General features: G+C 41.8%; 1 protein-coding gene across 4 annotated transcripts in view; it reads right to left on the bottom strand.

Annotated features, from left to right (window-relative positions):
- The window catches only part of ZCCHC8 (zinc finger CCHC-type containing 8), a 42,934-nt gene extending 21,197 nt beyond the window's left edge, over nt 1–21,737 (bottom strand). Inside the window, exons 1-10 of one of the 4 annotated variants that reach the window (XM_067473106.1) lie at nt 19,115–21,737; nt 18,500–18,574; nt 17,890–17,995; nt 13,733–13,810; nt 13,313–13,416; nt 12,803–12,868; nt 10,287–10,350; nt 8,995–9,137; nt 8,727–8,869; nt 7,406–7,530 (exon numbers count right to left, since the gene is read on the bottom strand). In XM_067473106.1, coding sequence (XP_067329207.1) covers nt 7,406–7,530; nt 8,727–8,869; nt 8,995–9,137; nt 10,287–10,350; nt 12,803–12,868; nt 13,313–13,416; nt 13,733–13,810; nt 17,890–17,995; nt 18,500–18,519 — 849 coding nt within the window. In that variant the 5' untranslated portion in view covers nt 18,520–18,574; nt 19,115–21,737. Of the gene's footprint in view, nt 1–7,405; nt 7,531–8,726; nt 8,870–8,994; nt 9,138–10,286; nt 10,351–12,802; nt 12,891–13,312; nt 13,417–13,732; nt 13,813–17,889; nt 17,996–18,499; nt 18,575–19,114 lie in introns of those variants that run through there. The other 3 variants (XM_067473107.1, XM_067473108.1, XM_067473109.1) reach the window with 3 other exon arrangements.
- Nucleotides 21,738–25,042: the final 3,305 nt, after the last annotated feature.

Raw genomic sequence — 25,042 nt, 5'->3', positions numbered from 1 at the left:
CAGATGAGGAATCATTCGTGGGTTTCTCTGGGAATGATGGGTTAAGGAGTGATGAAGACGGGGATGACACATTGGACTGGACTAAGGTGAAAGAGATACAAGCTGTATGTGCGGAGTCAATGTCCAGCGATACTTTTGTAGGGTTCTCTGGTAATAAGGACTGGCAATCGGGGAATACATCTGAGTCTTGGGGGGGAATCTAAGTCTTGACAGAAGATGGAGAAGGTGGAGAGATGGGAGTAGGAGTTCACGTGTGGAGTCAAGAACAGCTGCAAGGGATAATGATGGGGTGGAGGTCAGCTCATCTTCTGATGATGATGTGTAAGATAAAAGTAGGTTCAGAAATGATGAATCTTTGCAGAAGGCAAGGAATTGGTGTACGTTCGTGATCTTGTATGGGACTTGTCGCTGCCTGTTCGTGTTTGGAATTGGGTCCGGGATCTGCAGGTTGGAGTTCCTGATCGTGACTTGGACTGACTTCTCGTGAGTGTGAATTTCCCCCCTCTTGACTTTGGAATGACTTGATTTCGACGCTGCTTTTGTGGATATCGGAACGACGCTAATTCGGATTGCTGCTGCCTTGACCTCGGACTCTGGCTTACTACGCTTCCTGCTTTTCGGCTTCAATGCTTTGTTTACTGTTTGTGAACTGTGCCTTTTTGTTTTGGCCTCAGCGCTTCCTGTTTAATCTGGTTCTTTTGTCCGGATAATCCGGGTTTTACTTCTGTTGCTTATTTTTGAACCAGGACTCGATAATGCTTTAAGTTTTGACCAGAGGCACTGCAGCTAAGTATCTCTGTGTCCTTTTCCTTTGTTTAATAAACTCTGTTTTGAGAACTAACTCTTGAGTCTGGCCCTTTGAGGTGTCTGTGTCCCGACAATAACGCATAACCATCCTCCACAATCTTGAGCACCCACGAATCTGAGGTGATGAGTCGCCAGGCATCGATGAAGTATGCCAGTCGGTCGCCGAATGGTGGTTGTTGAGGTCGAGGGCTGGGATGGCGGCGTCTATGGTGGCAGCATCTATACCGAATGAGGAAACGGTATTGTCCAGGGAAGCGTCAAGCCTTGGGTGGTTGCCTCCAGAAGCGTGTCTAGCTCGCTTCTGCTGCTGCTGCTGGGGGCGCTGCTGCTGCTGTGAGCGACGCTGTTGTTGTTTCTGTTGTTGCTGTGGCTGCTGTAGCGGGCTCACAAGAGAGTGAAGACTCTGACGGTATGGGTATTGTTGGTATGGGGTCCCATGCCGATGTCGTGTATACTGGAACCAACGTGTTCTTTGCGCTTGGGCTTGATTTCTCGATCTCACACTTCGCCGCTAGAAGCTTAAAATCTTGGTTCGCTTTCAGCTTATCATTAGTTCCTGCATTGAACAACCCCAGTGCATCAAATGGGAGGTCCTCAATGACCTGCCTAGATGAGGTCGATAAGCCCGAACACTGGAGCTAGGCGTGTCTTCTGATGGCGACTGCATGGGCTATCATCTTCCCTGCTGTGTTGCCCGTGTGCTTGGCCATCTGGATCTGGTGATGTGCCAGAGAGTTTGCGTCCTGCGCCCGGGTGGTCAAGACAGTACGATCTTCTTCCGACATCCGTTGGAAGAATGGGAGGGCTTTCTCCCACAAAATTTGCTGGTACGCTCCCATGCATGCAGCGTAGTTAGCCATCCTGGCCAGAAGGAGGGTGCCAGAATACAGCTTTTGACCTACTGCGTCGAACCTTTTGCCTTCACGGTCAGACAGTGTCGAAGATTGTCGACCAAAGGATTGTGCTGCTTTCACGACCACCGAGTTTGGGTCGGGATGGTGCTTCAGCCACTCCAGGCCCTCATCATCCGTCCGGTACCATGCCTTAATCTTCTTCGAAGTAGGCGGTATGGATGATGGAGTTTTCCATGAAGAGTGGATAACGTCCAGGAAGTAAGGGAGGAAAGGAAGTAGGGGTGCCGGTGGCACTTCGGCCTGGACCCGTTTGAAAACAGGGTCCATCACGGCCTTGGAAGTATGCTTTATCTCCAGGCCTAGAGTGTCCACCATGCGGGCCATCTGATCTGCGAAGGCACGGATATTATCTGTCGGAGATTGTGGGTCTGCCTCGTACACATCATGTGTCAGAGATCTATCAATGCCCAAAGACAGCACCGAGCCGGAGTGCACCGATGCGACAAGTTCTCCATCCTCTTCTTCTTCGGCTTCGGATGCAACAGGCGAGGAGGAAGAGAGGGGTTCCGGAGGTGGAGGGAAACGAGGTGAAGCTGGTGGGGGTGGTTGTTTTGAGGCCGAGGATTGTGCTGCATGTGCCAATCTGGCCGTTTGAAGAAGGCTGTGGTAAAGACTTTTTCTTCGCCGGGGGTTGTGTCGAAGTTCCTTTCGACATCGCTTTCCCTGGAGTAGGAGGGACAGACGGCGGGGCAGTTGTGGCCTGGCACAATTCCTCATGCACCCATTTGAATGCAATGCGCACCACTGTGGAGGATGGCGGTGTTGCCGTTGTCGACCTCGTGGAGCGTCCCGAACGTACTGAGCCCACAGAACTTGTGGAAGAATGTTGAGCCCGTATGGTCTCTGTAGTTACCGTGAACGGCTGCTTCAACTGCCACGTCAGCCTCAAAGCCTTCGACGCCGTCGACATTGTCGAGAGGGGGTTCTTTGGCGGTCTTTTACCCGCTGTTGTTGGGCGGACCGAGGGGCCCGGAGCCGTTGAAGTCGATGGAACTGCTGATGTCTTTGCAGATGGCGGTACCACTGTCGACACTGATGGCACAGCAGACTACATCGATGTCGACAGTGCTAGAGATTGTTGGTACAGAAGGTACCTCAGCCAGTGAGCTCGATTCTTTCGAGACTGTGCCGTCAAAGCGGCGATATGTGCCTCGCCGAGGCAGAGAAGGCACTTAGAGTGCTTGTCAGATTCCGGTATCTTTCTCGAACACTGCGTGCAGTGCTTGAAACGGGAAGTTCCGAAGCGAGCCTTCCGGTGGAAAACAGCAACTGCGGAGCGTACACGCAGGGCACCTTTTATGCCCTGCTGGGGACTGGGCGGGATTACCGCCAAAACTTGAAAAGTTTAAACTAGAGAAGTTTTCTGTTGGTGCTCGCACAGGCGCAGTCACTCCACATGTGTGCATTCACAGAGACCATGAAGAAAAATTCTTCTTGGGTTTTTAATTCATATATATCATTTCTTTTAATTAAAATGTCCTTATAAATCGGCCATTTTATCCACCCTAATAACCTTCTTTGATTTACTTCTAGTGGAGATACCCACATTAGGGTCTTGGTATACACATTTCTTTTATACTTTTCTCAGATCTTAATCAGTGAGGATTGAATAAAATTATTTTCAGAGTTTTTTTCCCCAATTTTGTCCTCCTGTACCACAAATAGGAGTGCCATCCTTTTCGTAGATCAAAACGTTCTAAAGTTAGTTTTAATTTTTGTAAGATTTGACCAATCCATAATCCATATGAATGCACATGCTTCATAATACAATTTAAGATGTGGGAGGCCGAAGCCTCCTGTTTTTTGAATCCGTCATGATTGAGACTTTTATTCTAGGTTTTTTAAATCTTTCCATATAAATTTCATTATTTCTTTGGTCCACTCTTTGAAAATTTTCATGTTCCTTATTATTGGGAGATTTTGAAATAAATGTAACATATTAGGAAGTAAGTTCATTTTAACTGTGGCAATTCTTCCTAATAATGATAAATTTTGTTTTCTCAAATTTCCTAATTATTTTTTTATTTCTTTCCATTTTTCCAAATAATTGTTCTTTAATAGACGTAGATTTTCTGGTGTGATCCAGATGCCGAGGTATTTAATTTTCCCCACAATCTTTAAATCCAAAAGTTGTTGTAGCTCTTCTTGCATATATTCTTTGTTAACATCATAGTTTTCTTTTTATTTTAAATCTCACTAATTCTCCATATTCTTCTATTTTATGAAGCCATTTGGTTATATTCGCCCTGGGATTCTCAATAATACATATGATGTCATCCAGAAAAGCTCTTGCTTGAAATTCTTGTTTATCGATTTTTAAACCTAACAAGTCTGGGTCTTCCCTTATGTTCCTTAAAAGAATCTCCAATGCAAAAATAAAAATAAAAGGAGATAGTGGGCATACCTGACGTGAACCTTTTTCTATTGAGAATTCCTGTGTCAAATTTCCATTTATTGATAATCTTGATGTTTGCTTTTCATAAATCGCATATCCTGCATTTTGAAATTGATGGCCAATATCTATTTCCTGAAAGTCATTTTAAAAAGTCCCAATTTGTGTTGTAAAATGCCTTCTCCACATCTATTGGGAGCAAGCCTAGTTCTTTTTAATGGTGCATTTTGTAATACTCCAGGGTGTCCAAAATTGTCCTTACGTTGTCTTTAATGTTTTTATTTGGAAGAAAACCATTTTGATCTTCTCCGATCCAATCTTTTTTAAAAAAAATTAAATCTAGTAGCAAGTATATGTGAAAAAAAATTATAATCGGTATTTAGTAAAGAAATTGGACGATAGTTCCTAATATCCTCTGAATCTGTTCCTTCTTTATGAATTAATACCACCTCTACCATCTTCCAGGATTCTGGTATTTCTTTAGCATTTAGCAAATTATTCATTATTTTTTTAAGGGTTGGTAGTATTTCTTTTTGCATTGTTTAATAAAAACAGGGTGTATAGCTGTCTGGACCTGGTGCTTATTATTATGTAGATTTTTAATAGCATTTTCCGTTTTCTCAATTGAAATCTCTTTATTCAGTTGTAATCTTTGTTCCTCAGAAATCTTCTGGAGCTTTTGATTGCTTAAATATTGTGTTATCTTTCCTTTATCTCTTGCCTCTTTTGTCTATAATTGTGTAGAGAAGTTTTGAATTTATCCCCGTATTTCATTTTCTTTAACTAATACCTTTTCTCCACTTGTTATCTTTAAAATTTGCTGTGACTGCCTCTTTTTTCTGATTCTCCTGGCAAGCCATTTTCCAGTTTTATTAGCATTTTCAAAGGAGCATTGTTTTATATATATTAACTGTTTTGCCATCTGTTCCATTTCTAAATTTTGTTTTTGTTTCCTCAATACCTCTAATTGCCTCCTTATCTTCCAACTATCTTGGTTATTCTTTAATTCTCTTTCATTTTTATAAATTTCTGATTTGATGTCATACATTTGTTTTATTTCTCCTTCTATTCTGTTGAATCAAGTGGCCTCTCATTACTGCTTTATAAGCATCCCAAACTGTTTGTATTTTAATCTCTGGTTTATCATTAAGTTGAAATAACTCCTTTGTTATATCCTTATTCTTATTCATATCTTCTCCTAATTTCAAAAGGTTCTCATTTAAACAGCATTTTCTAGTATTCCTTTTGTAATTTATGACCATCTTAATGGGACTGTGATGTGATAAATCCCCAGGGAGAATTTTAATTTTCCCAACTTAATTTTCCCTACTTTCAAACATATAGTTTTTGATGACCATATAATGTCTATTCTAGACCAACTTGAGTGTCTATTGGAGTAAGAGATATTATCTTTTTCTTCAGGGTTGTGAATGCGCCAAGTGTCAGACAAATCAAATTCCTCCATCAGAGACATAATTTTTTTAGGTAATACGCTTGGGTCTTCTCTTTTTACTCTTTTTGTTTTGTCTTATCCATTTTTCTGTCCATAACTCCATTAAAATCCCCTAAAATTATGATATGGTCAAATTGTTCTGCTGACATTTTTTTCTCTTAGCAACTTTAGAAATTTCGATTTTGGGCCATTTGGAGTGTAGATATTACAGACCAAAATACTCTCCAAACCAATTTTCAATTTGACAGCTACTAATTGACCATCCTGATCTTTAAATTGTAATTCCAATGGAATATTTTCATCTATATATAATACAACACCTCTCTGGTGAAGAGGAATAATATTCTTTTCCTATTTTTTTTGGGTCAAGTAGGCCACGTGTTTTTGATTAATATGAGTTTCTTGGAGAGCTATCACATTATATTTTCCACATAATATTTGATTAAAAACCCTTTTTCTTTTGTTCAGCAAGTTAAGCCATTAACGTTACTGGAGTAGCATTTTATTAGTTGGGTAAAGTCAGACATCATTATTTCCATCTAGTTCTTCTTCCGGATCATCTATATCCTCATCATCACCTCCATCTTCATTGGTTGACTGCAGGCCTAAGGTCGCTTCTTCTTCCGGGAAGTGAAATCTCTTTCTTTTTGTTTTTTTCTTTTTCTCCAGGGATTCTTGTGGGCTTCTAAAATCTTTCTCCTTATTTAATCTTTTGTAGAAATCTTTTGATTTTTCCTCAGATGTAAGTCAAAATTTCTCATAGGTAGTCATGATGCCTTCATTTATTTCCCGTTGAAATCTTATATTCAATCTTTTGAGCTCATCAGTTAGAAAAAAAATATTTTTGTCATCTGTTCAATGTTGAGAGGAAGTACTCTTTAAGGATAATTACTTTATTCTCTTTGTAGAAAACTGGTTTCAAATTATTTTGTTTTAACACCTCATCTCTTGTTCTCTTCCTGACAAAATTTACTATAATGTTTCTTGGGACCTTATTTCTTTTCGCATAATTAGTTTGTACTCTGAAAACTCGATCTATCTCCACATCAACTTCTTGTTCAGGAAGCTGGAGGAGTTTTGCCATCAGTTGAACCATAACTTCACGAATGTTTTCTTTCATCTCTTCCATAACATTTTGAAATCTTAATTGAAATTCCATTTAGTTTAACTCTAATATTTCTTGCATTCTTTCAAGCTTAACATTTTTATTATCCAAATTTTCTAACTTTTTTTTTAGTTTTTATTTGAGCTTTCTCTATTTTCATATTGTCTGATTGTAGGTCTTTTATGTCTCCCAATGCCTTGGTTAGTTCAGTTTTCATGGTACCCACCTCGTCTTTTAGTTCTTTTTTCATTTCAAGTACTTCCTCCTGTATAGCTTTTTGTTGTAGATCATGTTTTGTTACCATTGCCTGAAATTCTTTTTGTAAGTTGTCTTGTTTTTCTGATAAGTTTTGAATCTCACGCATAATGTCCTTCATACTTATCTACTCAGCCAGTGAGGTTCTCCTGGGCAGTGTTTTATATTCTTTTTGTTCTTTTTCTATCTTTGATTTTTGGTTGGCCATAGTTTAGAGTGATTATTATAGTCTTTGGAATACCTTCCACCACAGGAGGGTATTTAGTTCCCCCTTTCAATTGATTTTTCTTAATGTCAGACCAGAGATCAGGATCTTCAATGCTGGCCTCAACGTCCAGGCAGATGCATATGGGTGCACACAACCCTTCAAAATACACTTTAAAAGGAATCCCAGAGAGCCAATGCACCCAAGAACCATGTCTGCTAGCCTCAATCCTTTGGAGGATGGAAAGAATCAACACATAAACACTGCTACTTACATCTGTTACTCCATTTGGAGTGGAGATATTAAAACCAGGATAATTTATCAGCTTGGAGATGTCGTATGTGACACGTCGATTGTGACTGTAATCCTCCTCCTCCTCGGCTTCATCCCCAGGTGATGCTGTACAGAAGCATCAAACATATTACTGACACCACTAACTAGACAGGGCTTGGCAAATGTATCAGCAATATACAAGTACAGTAGAATCTTGTTTATCTGACCTTCGCTTATCCAACATTCCGTCTTATCCGACGTTCTTATCCAATGCCTCCCTTTTCCTCCAGCATTTCCCCTTCAATTAAAGGAGTGCTCCCCAACTCTCTCTCCATTCCCAATAAGTGAAAAAGGCAAGACAAGGAGGAGGAGGGAGGAAAGGGGGAAAAGGGGAAGGACCGAAAGCGGAAGTGTTCTCCCTCCTTCCCTCTGTGATTTCCACAGTCTTCTTCCGCATCCAGGCACTTCCTGCTGGGCTGCTCTAGCCCCATGATGTTGGCTTGCCTTAACCCTTTGAGTCCCTGTTGTTAGTATTCTAGTTATCTAGCACCGCATTGGACAGGTAACAGTAGGAGACTGTTATCCAACATTTTCATTTATTCAACATTCTGCTGGCCCATTTATGTTGGATAAATGAGACTGTACTGTAGCTTCTAACCACCAAGTGTCAGAGTGCACAGATTCTTTCACTCCTTTATATGGGTCTGGGTAACCGATCAACCATTGCCTTACATATCACTCTGATGTATTCAGAACTGATAACTGTAACACCATTTGGATGAGCTCGAAAGGCACAAGTCCCCAAGCTGTTCCTTAAAGAGAGGGCCAGTCATTACATAAAGACAATGAAAGAGATCTCAAGCTAGTGGGATTTGATCCAGGAGGGGGGAAATCCATTTTTAAAATCCTATCAGGGGTTGTAGGTTCAACATAGAGCAGCCAACATTTTATTTCTCTAAAGCATAGAGCTGCAATTAAAACCCTGTAATGAGTGGACAAGAACATTAACTATATAACCATATTGGAAAATGCTACTTGAACTAAGCGAGTGCACTTATGGTCAATTCTTAAGGCATCAGAATGCAGTTGAAATCTGTACTGTTTTCAATAAATTTGTCTACTTTAATTAGAAAACAGTGGAGTCAAACTAGAAACTGTGCAGTCAAACACACTGTTATGGTTTTTAATGTTAGTGGCGTCGGGTCTCCTTTAGCAGAGAAAAAGTGGGGTATAAATACTACTACTAATACTAATTTTTTCAGAAGGCTTTCAACAGGGTCATGGAAACGCAAAAGACAAGCCCTTCTTCCGCACTCCTTTACCTTTTCCATCATATAATGTCAGTCCAGACTTTTCCATTTCTGCCTCTTTCAGCCAGCCTGGGGGATAACCCAGCTGCCGCATGCGATAGATGAAAGGGGGAAGACTCTTCTCGGTGACACCGAGAGCATCTTGAAGTTCCTCACTGTTTGAAGAGGGGGGAAAAACCCTTATTAGAAATACAAAGGACCTGAATACTAGGACTTGAGCCATTTCAATTGAGCAGCCAGATTTCAAGAAAACATAGTCATTTAGCTAAGGAAGGATTACCTAATTATTCCTGGCTTAAACCTTCCAAATCTTTCTTCTATTTCATCTGTGTGGTACCGCTGCTGGAAGTTTTGGTTATTTGCTTCCCCACAAGCATCCAAAAACTCTTTTCTTTTTTCACTGATACGGGCAGCATTTCGTGGCTGAAACACAGTTGGAAAAAAAACCAGAAAGTCAAGTTACCAGGAGCACTGAAAAGGCTGTTAATAAACTGCATTCTGCTTCTTTCGATAAAGTAGCACTGATTTATTTTTACAGAAAAAAATAAACACACACATATATATATGAGGGTGGTTCAAAAAGAAATGCCTCCATCACTCTAACTTTGCTTTCTTTGCCAGCTACTGGACTACCTATGCATGTTATTATAGTGATCACCTTCTTCTACTGATATGGTCTTTTCTTTTTCCAATAGACTGGTTAGAACCATGAATCTGAAGCTAAAAGAAAGAGTCATTGAATTTCTGGCCAAAGAAGGTTGTGCACCTAAGGAAATCCATCATCACTTGAAGAATTTTTATGATTTGACCCCTTCTGACTTCGACCTGTTTGGACCTCTGAAAGACAACCACGTGGTTTCAGATTCAATGACCTGAATGATGTTCAAACAGCTTTGAAATCATGGGTCACAAAGCAAAACCCTGAATTTTGCCAAAATGGTTTTGATGCCTGGGTTAAACAATGGTGTAAATATGTCCAAACCGATCGTGACTATAGCGGTAGTTTTGCATAAAGTTCAGGCTATGATCTGTAGCCACTTCTGCTGTAATATGTTCATTCATAACATTTTCACGACACAAGAGGCAAAGCTTTCTGACCCACCCCTGTATATTTAAATGCATATAAATATAATATAAAATAAATTCACTTTTTCTGTAAAAAGTTATATTTCTATAACATTGTATACTGCAAATTATATATGTTTAAATGTATATATATATTTATACAGTAGGCCAATTGAAACTATAGGATTTACCATTTAGTTGATCGTGGGTCTTTGGTAATAAAAACACTGGAATATTACTGTTGTTTGTTTTTTGTTTTTGTTTTGTTTTTTTGCCATCTCTGACTAATGGCACCCAATGAATGAGATAATGCCACGATCCCCGAGCTCCCTCTTTCCCTGCTGCCTTCTATTTTACCAAGCATCATTATCTTGTAAGTCGCAAGGCAGAAACGGGTTGTGCAAATGTGATCTCTGATTTTGCCAAAGACTTGCAAATTCACCCACTCCAGATAATATGTTACCATCCCTCTGGGGATAGAGTAGGAGAAGCCTGAAGTATCTTTACCTGTGGACAATCTTTCATTTGGTGGTCCTCCAAGCCACAGTTGAAGCAGTGAGGTTTGGGCCTGCTTTATAAAAGTAAGAATTTTACAATAGAAACAGTCAACATTGCAATAATACCTTACACTGGGGCAGGAACCATGCAACCCTATGGATGATATAGAACTGCACATCTCAGCGACCTTAGCCAATGCTGAGAATACTGAGAGGTGTAGTCCATCAACATCTCAGGGGCTCCGTAATTCCCGCTCCTGTCTTATGTTTACAGTGCCCTTTTGAAAATCTGTTTGAAAAACTACAATTCTAAGCCTAGACTCAGATGTGATAACAGTGCTTGCAGAGAAGCACTCCAACAGCTGTGAAATAATGGCGTTTAAAAGAATGCACTTTAAGAATGTTACAATACTAGCAAACCAAATACTGGAAACAAAAATGCCTTTTGATTAAATCTGTATTCAATAATATGTAAGAAATGCCAGTAATGAAACCCAACTCATAATAGTCCAGGAGTAGGAAAGACTATAATCAGGTGTAACGACAAGATTTTTAAAACTTAAAAGGTTTTCCCCAAATCTGAATTGGAAACCGGCTTCGAACCACACGTTCCGGTTTCAGTCAGGAAGGAAATGATTGCCTGAATGCAAGGAATGGAAGGAAGGAACCAGAGCAAGCTAAAAGAGCAGGGACTCTTGAGAAAATTCCATCCCACCATGGTCTGGTCATTAAGGCAGCTCTAAAAAGGCACTGCCATGTTTCAACAGCATCAGAGCTTTGAAATTCAAAAGATTTGGGGGATAACTACTTACATGTCTACTTAAAGCACATAGAAGTACCTCAAGTTATAGACCTGAGTAAATCTCTTTTTTTTAAAAAAATCAATATTCAAAAACTGGTTCAATCTATTTTAATACACTTCTAAAGAGAGGAGCTCAATATATGCTTCTAAAAGAGTTTATCAAGTTGGGTTGCTGTGAGTTTTCTGGGCTGTATGACCGTTTTCCAGAAGTATTCTCTCCTGACGTTTTGCCCACATCTATAGATCAACAGAGACTCCGCCATAGACATCAGAAGAGCTGCAAGACCAAGAACAAGTCTCGAGAAGAAGGTCAAAGCTCCACCCAGAGGAAAAATGTTCTTACCAGACATCAAAGGAACCACTGGCTGCATAGGGAAGCTGATGAAGAAACACAACCTACAAAGTATCTACAGACCCACTAAGAAAATCCAACAAATGCTATGTTCAACAAAGCATAAGCGGGATCCTCTCACTTCTGCAGGAGTTTACCATATACCATACAGCTGTGGACAAGTCTACATATGGACCCCCAAATGCAGCGCCCAAACACAAATCAAGGCACTGCAGACTGATTCAACCAGAGAAGTCAGCCATAGCAGAGCACTTGATTAACCAAACCAGAGACAATATATTAATTTGAGAACCCAAAAATGCTGGACCTCTCTAACAACCACCATGTCAGAATACACAGAGAAGCCACTGAAATCCACAAGCATGTGGACAATTTCAACAGAAAGGAGGAAACAATTAAAATTAACCAAATCTGGTTACCAGTATTAAAAAACTCTAAAATCAGGACATTAAATAAAGAGCAACACCCAGAAAACAGGGAAATTTCAGACAGGAAACAATCAGGGACACTGGGGAATCCTTTGTTGGGAGGTGTTAGCTGTCCTGATTGTTTACTGTCTGGAATTGCCCTGTTTTCTGAATGTTGCTCTTTATTTAATGTCCTGATTTTAGAGTTTTTTTAATACTGGTAGCCAGATTTTGTTCATTTTAATGGTTTGCTCCTTTCTGTTGAAATTGTCCACATGCTTGTGGATTTCAATGGCTTCTCTGTGTGGTCTGACATGGTGGTTGTTAGAGTGGTCCAGCATTTCTGTGTTCTCAAATAATATGCTGTGTCCAGATTGGTTCATCTGGTGCTCTGTTATGGCTGACTTCTCTGGTTGAATTAGTCTGCAGTGCCTTTCATGTTGCTTGATTCGAGTTTGGGTGATGTGTTTGATGGTCCTTATGTAGACTTGTCCACAGCTGCATGGTATACAGGCTAGCTAACACCTCCTAACAAAGGATTCACCCAGGCAGGAAGCAGCCAAACTTTGAAGCTGTAAGGCTATTCAATGCTAATCAAGGTGGCCAACTGCAACATTCCCACATGCCCCCAACAGACAGGAGTTCTTTCTCCCACCCTGAATATTATTCCACAGGTATATAAACCCCACTTGCCTTGTTTCCAACAGACCTCACAACCTCTGAGGATGCCTGCCATAGACCTGAGTGAAACATCAGGAGAGAATGCTTCTGGAAAATGGCCAGACAGCCTGGAATACTCATAGCAACCCAATGATTCCAGCCATGAAAGCTTTCGACAACACATTTATCACGTTAATTAATTAAGGAACATACATTTATTCCAAGTCACATGTAACTATCTTAACCTGTAACTAACCACTTCAGGTTTTGACTAGAAATCTTGATAAGCTCAGAGAAATACACACCTTTTAGGCTTTACTTGTATCTCTTGTCCATCTAGAGAAAGGATCTGCGTGAAAACTTGCTGGTATCTTAGAAGTCAATAAGGAATTGCTATTGTATGAAGCAGAATTGATTGTTTTGTTCCAGTGTCATTCAAACTACAACCCAAAGTATTATTATAGACTTTTTTTAAAAAAAAAAAGTAATACCAGAATCGTTCCTGATAAAGTGATGGTGAGATTCTGCTTGAAAGAGTGGCTTCATCGGTGTTGAAAACTTGCCTCCTCTTTCAAGCAGAGTCTAAGCCTACTTATATATTATTCTTTCTGGAAATGCAAAAATAAGAGACAACAAAGGAATCTGTCTGCCAGGGATTATTTCTTCACCAAACCAATATGGCTTCTAACATTTGACCCATTTTATACAGTTAACCCATTCAAAATATGTAGATCGACTCAATCTCTTTTACTACTGATTGCATTAAATAGCAAGGTTAGCACAAAAAGGGAATGACATTGAACTAAATAGGATACTTGGGTATTTCCCATCCGTCTGTCAGCTGAGGATTCTCATTTAATATAGGCTGCCCCAGTTTATCAAGACAAAAATTGGTAAAATAGAGAACACTTCCTACAACCTGCAGAAAGAGTCAGAAATGTCAGTATTGCATCAAGCGAGCAGAAAACATTTTTTTTTAAAAATGTACTTAAATATTTCATTTAAATTCTATTGTGATATAATTAAGTACATTAAAATAATGGCTCTCGTGTTTAGGCTTCACAAATGAGACCTTATATTCCATACACCCAGTCAACTGATAAGGGATATAACATTTACTAATAAAAATAATAAATGGCAAGAAGAATTATGTTATTTACCAATTCTGTCCTAGTACCATAGTTGGAAAACAGCAAATATTGGATTCAGATAAGCAAAGTAGAGAAGTAACTTACGCTAAATGCTTCCTTGATTTTTTTGGACATATTTGCGCTTGTCACTTTAGGGTCTTCTTCCAACACAAAACTAGAAGGCTAATTTTTTTTCAAAAATAAAAGAAAACAAGACATAGTTTATAAAAGGTTACGGTTATCATCATCCAATAGTGAAGTATAGACTTCCATATATTCTCCCTTGCAACCCTTTAGGCCTGAACTCACTCCTGGAACATACATATCAAGGTGGGGAACTGCGGTTCTTCCAAGAATTACTGTACTTCAATTTTGGTCATCCCTAACTTTGGCCATGCTAGAGAGAGGAGGACAACACAGTTTAGGCCACGGTCTTCCCGATCCTTGACCAACATTCTCTCTTCCAATCTCAGCACAAAATCTCACTGATGGAGCCTCTGAACTAATGGCATAATTTCAAACATGATACTGTATCCTTCATCTCCAGAAATGTAAATTGAGAAGCTCTTATATATATATTAAAAACTCCCAAGAAGGCATTGAAGGGTCTATGGTTCTCTAGTATGGGACACCGCTCAGTCAGATATCATATTTTTGTATGCATCAGATGTGGGTTTCACTGGTGGAAAAGACATTGTATAGCAGAGCTAGGGAAGAATCATATATGCCCTCCTTCAACAATGAAAGCCTCCAGAGCTGGTTTCTCACAATACCAACACATGCCCTTATGTCAAACCTCCTCCATTTATACACATAATACAAGTGAAAATATGTATGCGTGTATGTGGCTGGAGTGTCCACTTAAAGTGAAAATATATATGCATGTATGTGGCTGGGTCATCCACTTACACAGACAAGCTCCTGCCTCCACAAACAGCTATAGCTCACACTACTCAGGAGACATCAATGGCACTCCCTCCAATGACACTGCACCTTATAGTGAGCACCATGAACATGTCCATGAGCCTTGCCAATGTCCTCCACAAACACCATACTGCCCGCTACCCAAGTGAAGGCTTTCATTCAGGGACAATTTCATCCTAGATTTTATGTGTTTCCTCCACCACAGACTTCCCAGTGTTTCTGACGCTCTCCATTGCTGTGGAATTTGTATGACCCTGACCACTGTGTCTCTCTTCACCCTTTCCTATCCTTTTCTATGCCACACAGCAAATAAGTATTTATTTCCAACATTTCTACCCCTTCTCAACCCCCGAAAGGTGACTCAGGGCGGCTTACAATGGCCACAATTCTATGCCGACAACAGACAAAACACATTACAACAACATGCAAAAGATAAAACATTGGATTAAAATACATCAAAATATTATTATTCATCATGTAGCCAAATCCAAATCTGATACAGCAACCAACAATTCGGTCCAAAGCCTGTCCTTGTCAGAGTTCAAACATTGTGAATACTGCCAAACCTACTGTCCAAATGCCTGGTCCCAAAACCATGTTTTAAGCTTCTTTCTAAAGGAGAGAAGGGATGAAGCCAACCTAATTTCGCTAGGGAGAGCATTTCGCAGGCGGGGGGTCACCACTGAGAAGGCCCTGTCCCTCATCCCCGCCAAACGCGCTTGCGAAGATGGCGGGACCAAGAGCAGGGCCTCCCCGGACAATTTTAAATTCCGAGGTGGAATGTAGAGGGCAATACATTTGGACGGTTAAGCTGGGCCAAAACCATATAGGGCTTTATAGGCCAAGACCAGCACTTTGAGTTGTGCTCGGAAGTGGACCGGCAGCCAGTGGAGCTGATATAACAGAGGGATAGTATGTTCCCTGTATGTCACTCCAGTTAGTAATCCGGTTGCCGCCCATTGGACTAGTTGGAGTTTCTGAACCGTCTTCAAATTCAACCCCACCTAGAGTGCATTGCAGTAATCTATTTGGGATGTAACCACAGCGTGGACCACTGTGGCCAGATTAGACTTCTCACAGTTTTAACTGTGCGAAAGCTCCCCTGGCCACCGCCAGACCTGGGGTTCCAGGATCAGTGATGAATCCAGGATCACTTCCAAGCTGCAAACCTGAGTTTTCAGGGTGAGTGTAACACACAGGCTGTAACCCTATGCTCTGTTCGGCCTTTCGACTGACCCGGAATACCTCCGTCTTGTCTGGATTCAATTTCAATTTGTTAGCTCTCATCCAAACTGCTGCCAAGCACCCGTTCAAAGTCCTTGGTGACGGGTGGAAAGAAGTGACAGATTTGGACACCATCCGCAGAGATAACACCATATTCCGAAACTCCGGATGATCTCCCCCAGAGGCTTCATGTAGATGTTAAACAACATCAGGGACAGTACTTAACCCTGTGGGACTCCACAAGACAAAAGTTGTGGGGTCGAACAAGTGTCACCCAGTAACACCTTCTGGGACCAATCCTCCAGGAAGGACTAGAGCCACTGCAAAACAGTACCACCAAGTCCCATACCTGAGAGGTATCCCAGAAGGATACCGTGGTCAACAGTATTGAAGGCCGCTGTGAGGTCCAACAGAACCAACAGGAACACACTCCCCCGTCTAGTTCCCGGCATAGATCATCTACCAAGGCGACCAAGGCTGTTTCAATTCTATGACCCAGCCTAAAGCCAGACTGTGCCGGATCTAGATGTCAGTGTCTTCCAAGAACCCCTGAAGCTGAGAGGCCCCCACACATTCTATGACATTGCCCAAGTAGGGGAAATTGGAAACTGGCCGATAGTCCACTAATTGAGTAGGGTCTAGTGATGGTTTTTTCAACAACGGTTTTATAACACCTTGTTTTAAGCTTGCTGGAATCTTGCCCTCCTGTAGGGAGGCATCAACCACCACCTTAATCCACTCTGCCAAAACCTCTCTGACTTCTTTTATCAGCCAGGAAGGACAGGGGTTTAGGATGCATGTGGTAAGCCTCGCCTCTCCAAGGATATTGTCTGTGTCATTGAGCTGAACTAATTGAAACAAATTCTTCAAAACCAGACAAGCATGTGCTCGTACTACATCCTCAGAGACTGCTGTTAACGTGGTGTCAAAGTCAGGAGTGGATCAGATCGACTTTGTCCACAAAGAACTGATCAAATGCTTCACAGAGAGTTGCCGAGTTATCAGGGGTTTCGCTCTGAGGCAGATTTAACAGCCCTCCTGACAACTCGGAACAGCTCAGCCGGATTTTTTTTTTTTGCAGACGCAATACTGGCCGCAAGAAATGATTTCTGTGTGGCCTTTATTGCCACGTCATAGGTTCTTAGGAAGGCACCCAGGGGAATTGATCAGCAACTGAATGTACCAGAGAGGTTTGGAAAGAATTCAACATGACTTATAGAAGCTGTAGTATGTAGTGGGATGTATAGTTCACCTGCAGTCTAAGAGTACTCTGACCTCCACCAACAATAAACCTGGAACTAACTTGGCACACAGAACTCCCATGACCAACAAAAAATACTGGAGGTCTTTGGAAGGATTTAAAGTAGTTGTAGTTCATCTACATCCAGAGAGCACTATGAACCCTAACAACGAGGGATCTGGACAAAGCTTGGCATGCATACCCGAAATTCCCAAATTTGAATACTGTTGGATTTTGAGGGGAATTGGCATGGACATTTTGGAGTTGTAGGTACTGGGATTTATAGTTCACCTACAATCAATGAGCACTCTGAACTCCAGCAAAGATGGAATTGGACCAAACTTGGCACACAGAGCCCCCAGGACCAGCAAAAAATACAGGAGGTCTTTGGGGAAAATTCACCTTGATTTGGAGGAGTTGTAATTCATCTACATCCAGAGAGCACTGTGAAACCAAACACCGATGGATCTGGACCAAACTCGGCACATATACCTGATATGCTGAAATGTGATTACTGGAGGAGTTTAGGGGAACTGACCTTCCTTTCTGGGGGTTGTAGTTCACCCACAACCAGAGAAACAGTGACCTCCACCGATGATGGACCTGGACCAAACTTGTAACACAGAACCCCCATGACTAACAACCAACTGGAGGGGTTTGAGGGGAGTGACTCACCACAGTGGGAGTTGCAGTTTACTCTACAGCCAGAGAGCACACTGAACCCCACCAATGATGCATCCAGAGCAAACTTCCACAACATAACAAACTTTAACTACTGATGGAGTTTCTTGGGGTTATCCTGGCCTGATGTGAATTGACTTTTTCAAATAACCCAGGCAACACCGGGTACCCAAGTTAGTTAACATATAAATACCTGTGGCTTAACATTGAAGTAGGTCTTGTCAGATTCAGCCCTCTGTTGCTCCTCATATCTCTGAACCAAACTCACTATAAAATCCTCTATTTCTTGATGATATTGCCTACACAAGAGATCATCAGAACAGAGAAGAGATAAAACCACCCTGTCTGTGTTAGAAGATGATAAAGCATATCCCTAGGTTCCCTTAGTTGAGGACAAGAGAGAGAGAGAGAGAGAAACATAAACCAAAGCACAGAAACACTTGTTCCTATGCAGGGCTGGGGTCACATTGTAGAAATTCAAGTCATTTTCATGTTGTAAACAATTTATTTTTTCTGACAGTTAGTAAACCTCAAGAAATCAAGGCTACTAAGGGAAGTTTTGAACAACTTTTCCTTAAACATCTAAATAAACCTGTCCTCTTTTTTATACCTGGCCAAAGAATACCTAACTTTTTAAAATAAAATAAATAGTTATGCATGTTTTCCCTCCCTGTCTCCAGTTCTCATTGAAAAAACATTGCCCCATAGTCTTAGTTAAGAAGGCTTCCAACAGCCAAAATTGTGCGCTGTAGAGCCAACTATTCTGACCAATGAACTTAAACCAATATGAGAAATATACTTACTTGGATACACTATTGTTCATGGATAAAATCTGCAGCAAAGGCCCATCAACTTTAGCATCATCTATTGTAAGTCCACTAAAAAAGGAAGCATAAGGCTTTACAGTAGGAATTAGCCAACCCTCCAGAATGTCTCTGAGATGGCTTGGGAGCTTTATGCCCACTTTATCCATCACAGGAACGCAGTTCAGCATGCAAAGGACAGCTTAAAAGCTAACATTCATTCTGCATTGATGAAACATGCCACAAGTGCCAAATTAATACCCAAAGAGAACTGTAACAACTGTGAAAACCTGATTTGCTAGTCTTCTTCGGGGACCACAACACATCTAAGTGACTGATAACAAAACAATAATTTCCAAGATACAACTGAAGTCCCCAAACCTGTACAAGGAGCTTCACCATCACAAGGGGATTCTGGTGCATGTAACATATTTAACCCCTTTTTAAATAATGGTAAAAAGAACAACAAAGTACAACTATCAACTCCATTATGTCATGCATTTATAACACCAGACAACACTTCTGAAAAACAAAGGAGCTTCATGTAGGCCTGTGGATCATAGCTACTGAATCATAAACCAAAAAATGTACATATACGGAACCATGTACACCTACCTTGGCCGAGTCAGTATGTTCAGTTTTCTTCTAAGTTCGCGATGTGAATCATTTAGTTAAGGAATTTAAAATTTAAAAAATCATAACAATCAATCTGGAATTATTGCCACAGCCTTGAACTGCATGTACAATCAGTAACTATTTTTCGTTAGTCCAAGGCCGTAGATTCCAGAGTGGGAATAGTGCGCCACTCCAGAAGTCATCAAACTACAACTTCCAGAGTTCCTCACCATTGGCAATGTATCTAGAATTGCTTGGATTTGAAGCAGCCAATATGAAAGGCTACATGATTCCTACCCATTCTAGATGTATATGTTAACAAGCACTGAAACAACTGTGGAAGGAAAGTACATTTTTAAACCAGCCCTCAGCCACAATTGTGTTGGTCATGTTCTCAGCGCCTAACTACCTCAGTGTGAAAGCATGAAATTTACACAAATTGTTTCCCTTGGTAGCAAAAAAAGAATCATAAGACAAGCAGATGAGGCAACTTTCTTCGGTGGTAGTAATAGAGGCTCTGCATGGCCCTCAAGTCCTGGTTTAATACAAAGGTTTATTAAAATACAAAAACTTTGTTTTTCCGGGACATTCTGCAACATAGTTTTTCAATCAATATCTCAGAATCTCAATCACTTCAACTTAGTTCGTGGCAGCCACAAAAACAAACTTTCTGGAGTAGAACAACAGTTTTCAAAGTAAGGACTGCACAATTAAATAGGAAATAATACTTTCAAACCAGGAACAGAACATTTTTCAAATTTTGTTACATAATGTTATGCAAGGCATAGGGTACAGCTAGACCAGTGGTTCCCAACCTTTTTGTGACCATGCCCCACCTTAGCCTCTCTAAAATCCTGACCTCCCCCCACAACATATAATTCTTATTACTCAAAAAATAAACTCCTGTTAATTCACACTGAGGAAGCCTAAAATAAATTTCCAAAGAACACGGCATCCATGAAAGAGAAAAATAAAAGAATGAATGGATTTGAGTCATCTGTCTCGAATGCAGGGTAACTTAAGTGTCCCGCTTCAATGCACGTATTTGGTGAGAAAATGACAGAACATTGTGGATTATCTGCCTTGATATTCTGAGTTATATGGATGTGTGGAAGGGTCCAAAGACTTCCTTATATATTTTGTATGGTTTGTCACATCAAAAGAACACTGAGAGGAGTGGGGTGTTTGGCATGAAAGTGTCCTCCCTTTTCTGGATTCCTGCATCTCTAGTTCACTCTAGAATCTCCCTACTCCTTCCTCTCTATGAGCAGGCTTTCTTTTCTGCAATCTCCAGACCCTTCCACACAGCGGTATAACCCAGAATATCAATGCAGAAAATCCACAATATTTGCTTTGGACTGGGTCATCTGAGTCCATACTGCCATGTATTCCAGTTCAAAGCACATAATGTGGGATTTTATTCAGCTGTGTGGAAGGGGCCTCACATAACCGGATTTTATTTTTTAAAGGTGTATGTCACAATATATATTTACTTAGATGAAGAGTTAGAAGGTATGATCATCAAGTTTGGAGACGGGACCAAATTGGGAGGGATCTTAACAGATTAAAGAGATGATTGGCCAAAACTAACAAAAGGAAGTTCAACAGAGACAAACGCAAGATAAGGACGTGTGAAAAAGATCTTGGGAGTCCTCGCGAGGAGGAAGGTGAACACGAGCCAACAATGTGCTATGGTGGCTAAAAAAGCCAATAAGATCTTGGCCTGCATAAATTGGAGTCTAGTGTCTAGATCCAGGGAAGTCATGCTCCCCCTCTATTCCGCCTTGGTCAGACCACTCCTGGAATCACACTGTGTCCCATTCTGGGCACTGCAATCAAAGGGAGATGTTGGGGGAGCAGGCTTGTTTTCTGCTGCCTTGGAGACTAGGACACTATGGAACAATGGCTTCATACTACAGGAAATAAAGGAGATTCCACCTGAACATGAGGAAGAACTTCCTCATGGTGAGAGACAGAGCTGTTCAGTAGTGGAAATTTCATTCTGCCCCAAACTGTGGTGGAGTCTTCCTTCTTTGGTGGCTTTTAAACAGAGGCTGGAGGCCATCTGTCAGGGGTGGTTTGAATGCGATTTTCCTGCTCCTTGGCTGAAAGGGGTTGCACTGAATGGCCCACCAGGTTTCTTCCAACTCTAGGATCCTATGATTCTATATACTGTATATGAGGCTACTGGAACCATAAGAAAGGCAAAGGAAATCATCGTTAATAACTCTCCCCTTACAAATCAAACTGCCCCTGTGAGGCCTGTGGCCCACATGGGTTCTAGACTGTGGAATTCACCGTTTGGCCCCACTTGAACAGGTGAGGCATTGGTCCCTCCCACACAGCTGTATAAAATCCATATTGGATTATATGGCAGTGTGGACTCAGGGCCCTTCCGCACAGCCATATAACCCAGAATATCAAGGCAGAAAATCCCACAAGATCTGTTTTGAACTGGATTATCCGAGTCCACGCTGCCATATATCTCAGTTCAAAGCAGACAATGTGGGGCTTTATTTAGCTGTGTGGAAGGGGCCTCAGAAGAGTCCGAATGGCTCACAAGAGGCTGTGCCCCAACTTGGAGCAGAAGCAGTGGTGACAAGCGCCTCCCTCCCTCCCGCACGAGCCCTCATCCGCGGCTGCAGCGCCGGAGGATATTCTCGGCCTGCAGGGTCCGCACCGCCTCCTGGCTCTCGTTCAGCCTCTGCCGGAGCTCCTCGCTCTCCTCCACGTCACTCTCCCCGAAGCGGGTGTGAAGCGCGGCGGCGGCGTCAACCTCGGCGTCCAGTTGCTGGAAGAGCTCGCGGTCCCCGAAGTCCACCCGGGCCGCCATGGCAGGGGAGCTGCCGCGGAAGAAGACGTCCCCACCGAGAGAGCAGACCCTAGGCCCGTGCCGTCTCACCCTCAGGCCCGACAGACTCCAATTCCCAGCATGCAACGCTGCCGGCTCTCACAAGCTGGCGGGCCTTTCCGAGCTGGGCCTTGTAGTCCAAGGGAGGCGGCGCGCCCTTCCGCCCAAGGAGCGGAAGAGGTAGCCACTGGGGCAAGGCGCCTTTGCTTTCGCTTCCCCCTCAGCCAGCGCATGCGCAGATCAAAAAAACTTTGATTTCGGTAGTTGGCGGGGACTCGAATCCTGATTGGACCTCCTGTTGAAGAGGCAGTATTTCGAGCTGGAATTGGGTGGGTGCATTTTTTTTGGTAGGAAAATTTACTGTCTAGGCCAGGGGTCCTCAAACGTTTTAAACAGGGGGCCAGTTCACTGTCCCTCAGACCGTTGGTGGGCCGGACTATAGGTTTTTTTAAAAAGCTGTTATCGAATTCCTATCTGCACATACCTTATTTTGAAGTAAAAAAACAAAACAGGAACAAATACAGTATTTAAAATGAAGAACCACTTTAACTCAATGTTAAGGAATCCTGGAGCTGCAGTTTGATCTTTTGTAGAAAAGGTGAAGCTTATAAAATTTTAAATCCCAGGATTCCATTGCATCATGTTAAACTGGTGTCAAACTGCATTAATTCTGTAGTATAGATGCACTCTATTTTTCACTAATTTAGCTGTGCATCATCAGGTGGCCCCTCTTCATATACACCAGTGGTTCTCAACCTTCCCAATGCCGCAACCCCTCAATACAGTTCCTCATGTTGTGGTGACCCCTAACCCTAAAATTATTTTCATTGCAATTTCACAACTGTTATTTTGCTACTTTTATGAATCATAATGTAAATATCTGGTATGCAGCATGTATTTTCATTGTTGCAAACTGAACGTAAAGCATAGTGATTAATCAAAAACACAATATGTAATTATATATTGTGAAAGAGGGAGAGCATGAGGGGGAGACAGAAAGAACGAAAGGAGCTCTGCCTGCTCCTCAGTTGGCTGGATAAATGCCCTCGGCAGGCCGCATGTGGCCTCTGGGCCGTAGTTTGAGGACCCCTGGTCTAGGCAGAAGTCAAGGTGGATCTATAGGAGTATAAATAGTAATTGCTGACTTCAACAGCCATAGCCACAGATGGGGCTATGCTCAGGAGGATAAAAACTGAGAGGCAGTCATTTCCTGGACTGAATTGCACAAACTATCACTTATTCATTATAGTAAGCTCCCAACATCCTACAACAGTGGGAGATGGCACTGAGGATATAACCCAGACCTCCTATTTGTGACAGTATTGTGCAACAATGCATTGGGAACAACACCAAAAACACAGCATTGGCTGATAATATGCCAATTGTTTCCAACTCAGGGCTCAGGAAGTTCGATTTAAACGAAGATTCAATTTCAGAAAGGCAGACTGCTTTCTCAAAATAGTAAAAACCTGCTCACAGACTTCTATACAGAGAGGCTGCAGAACACACTACCTTCAGAGCATCACTCCTGATACAGTTCCCTTGTTGGAAGACTATTAGAGGCTACACAATGAAGATCCATTTAGTGAGCAAACTCTTGAGAGCATTCTGTCCTCCATCTCTGAAGCCAAGAAAGCATTCGCTAACACTGATAACAGAAGTTGACACGGGCAGGAGTAGTCAGAAGGCAGGGAGGCTGCTAAGACAGTTGAGCAATGATCCGTTACAAACTAATACCCATGCCAACGTAATGCCAGATCAAATAGCACATCAACTTCTGAAGAATAGGGAGGAAACCAATAGACAACCAGATAATGAGAACAACAACCTTCATGAACCATATCTACCAAATTGGAAATGGCTCTCAATAAATGTAAAAATAGCAAAGCAGCTGTCCTGGATGATCTACGGATGGAACAAATTAAGAACTTTGGCCCAAAAGTAAGGTGCTGGCTGCTGAACAACTGCATTGCATCCTGTCAGATCCCTAAAACCTGGAGGAAAGCAAAAGTCATAGCCATCTTGAAACCAGGCAAAGACCAGATGATCCAAAAAGCTATAGACCAATCTCCCTGTTGTGCTATCTCTATAAAAGTTCTGGAGAAGCTTATTCTGCATAGAATTTTGAAAAAATAGATCAATTTATGGTTCCACAGCAAGCTGGTTTCAGGAAAGGGAAAAAATGCACATCACAAGTGTTGAATCCGACTCAGCACATAAAAGACAGTTTTGAAAGTCAGCAGATTACAGGAGCGGTCTTCATACACCTGTCAGCAGCTTATGAAACTGTAAATCATCGACTTCTCCTGAGAAAAATGTATATCACAAAGAATTACCACCTCACCCACTTCATAGGAAATATGCTACAAAACAGGAGCTTTTTTGTTGAACCCCCGGGTCAGAGAAGCAGATGGCGAAAACAGAACGGCCTGCCTCAGGGGAGTGTGATTTCTCCATCAATGTTCAACATTTACACAAATGGTCAGCCACTGCCAGAAGGGACAGAGATTTTCATCTTTGCTGACGATCGTGCAATCACCACTCAAGCGGGGAGCTTTAAAATGGTTGAACAGAAGCTCTCTGAAGCTTTAGGTCAGTGGTTCTCAACCTGGGGTCCCCAGATGTTTTTGGCCTTCAACTCCCAGAAATCCTAACAGCTGGTAAACTGGCTGAGATTTCTGGGAATTGTAGGCCAAAAACATCTGGGGACCCCAGGTTGAGAACCACTGCTTTAGGTGCTCTTACTGCCTATTACAGAGAAAACCAACTGATTCCTAATCCTTCTAAAATGCAGGCATGTGCTTTTCATCTTAAGAAGAGACAAGCATCTCAAGCACTGAAGATTACCTGGGAAGGAATCCTACTGGAGCATTGCAGCACACAAATATACCTGGGAGTCACTCTGGACTGCTCCAGAAGCATTGCTTGAATATCAAGCAAAAAGTGGGTGCTAGAAATAATATCATACGAAAGCTGACTGGCACAACCTGGGGATCACAATCAGACACAGTGAAGATATCTGCCCTTGTGATTTGCTACTCTGCAGCTGAGTACTCATGCCAAGTGTGGAATACATT

This window comes from Anolis sagrei, chromosome X, assembly GCF_037176765.1.
Source record: "Anolis sagrei isolate rAnoSag1 chromosome X, rAnoSag1.mat, whole genome shotgun sequence".
Lineage (NCBI taxonomy): Eukaryota > Metazoa > Chordata > Lepidosauria > Squamata > Dactyloidae > Anolis > Anolis sagrei.
The sequence above is the reverse complement of the archived record's forward strand: the minus strand, read 5'-3'. Positions and strand labels throughout refer to the sequence as shown.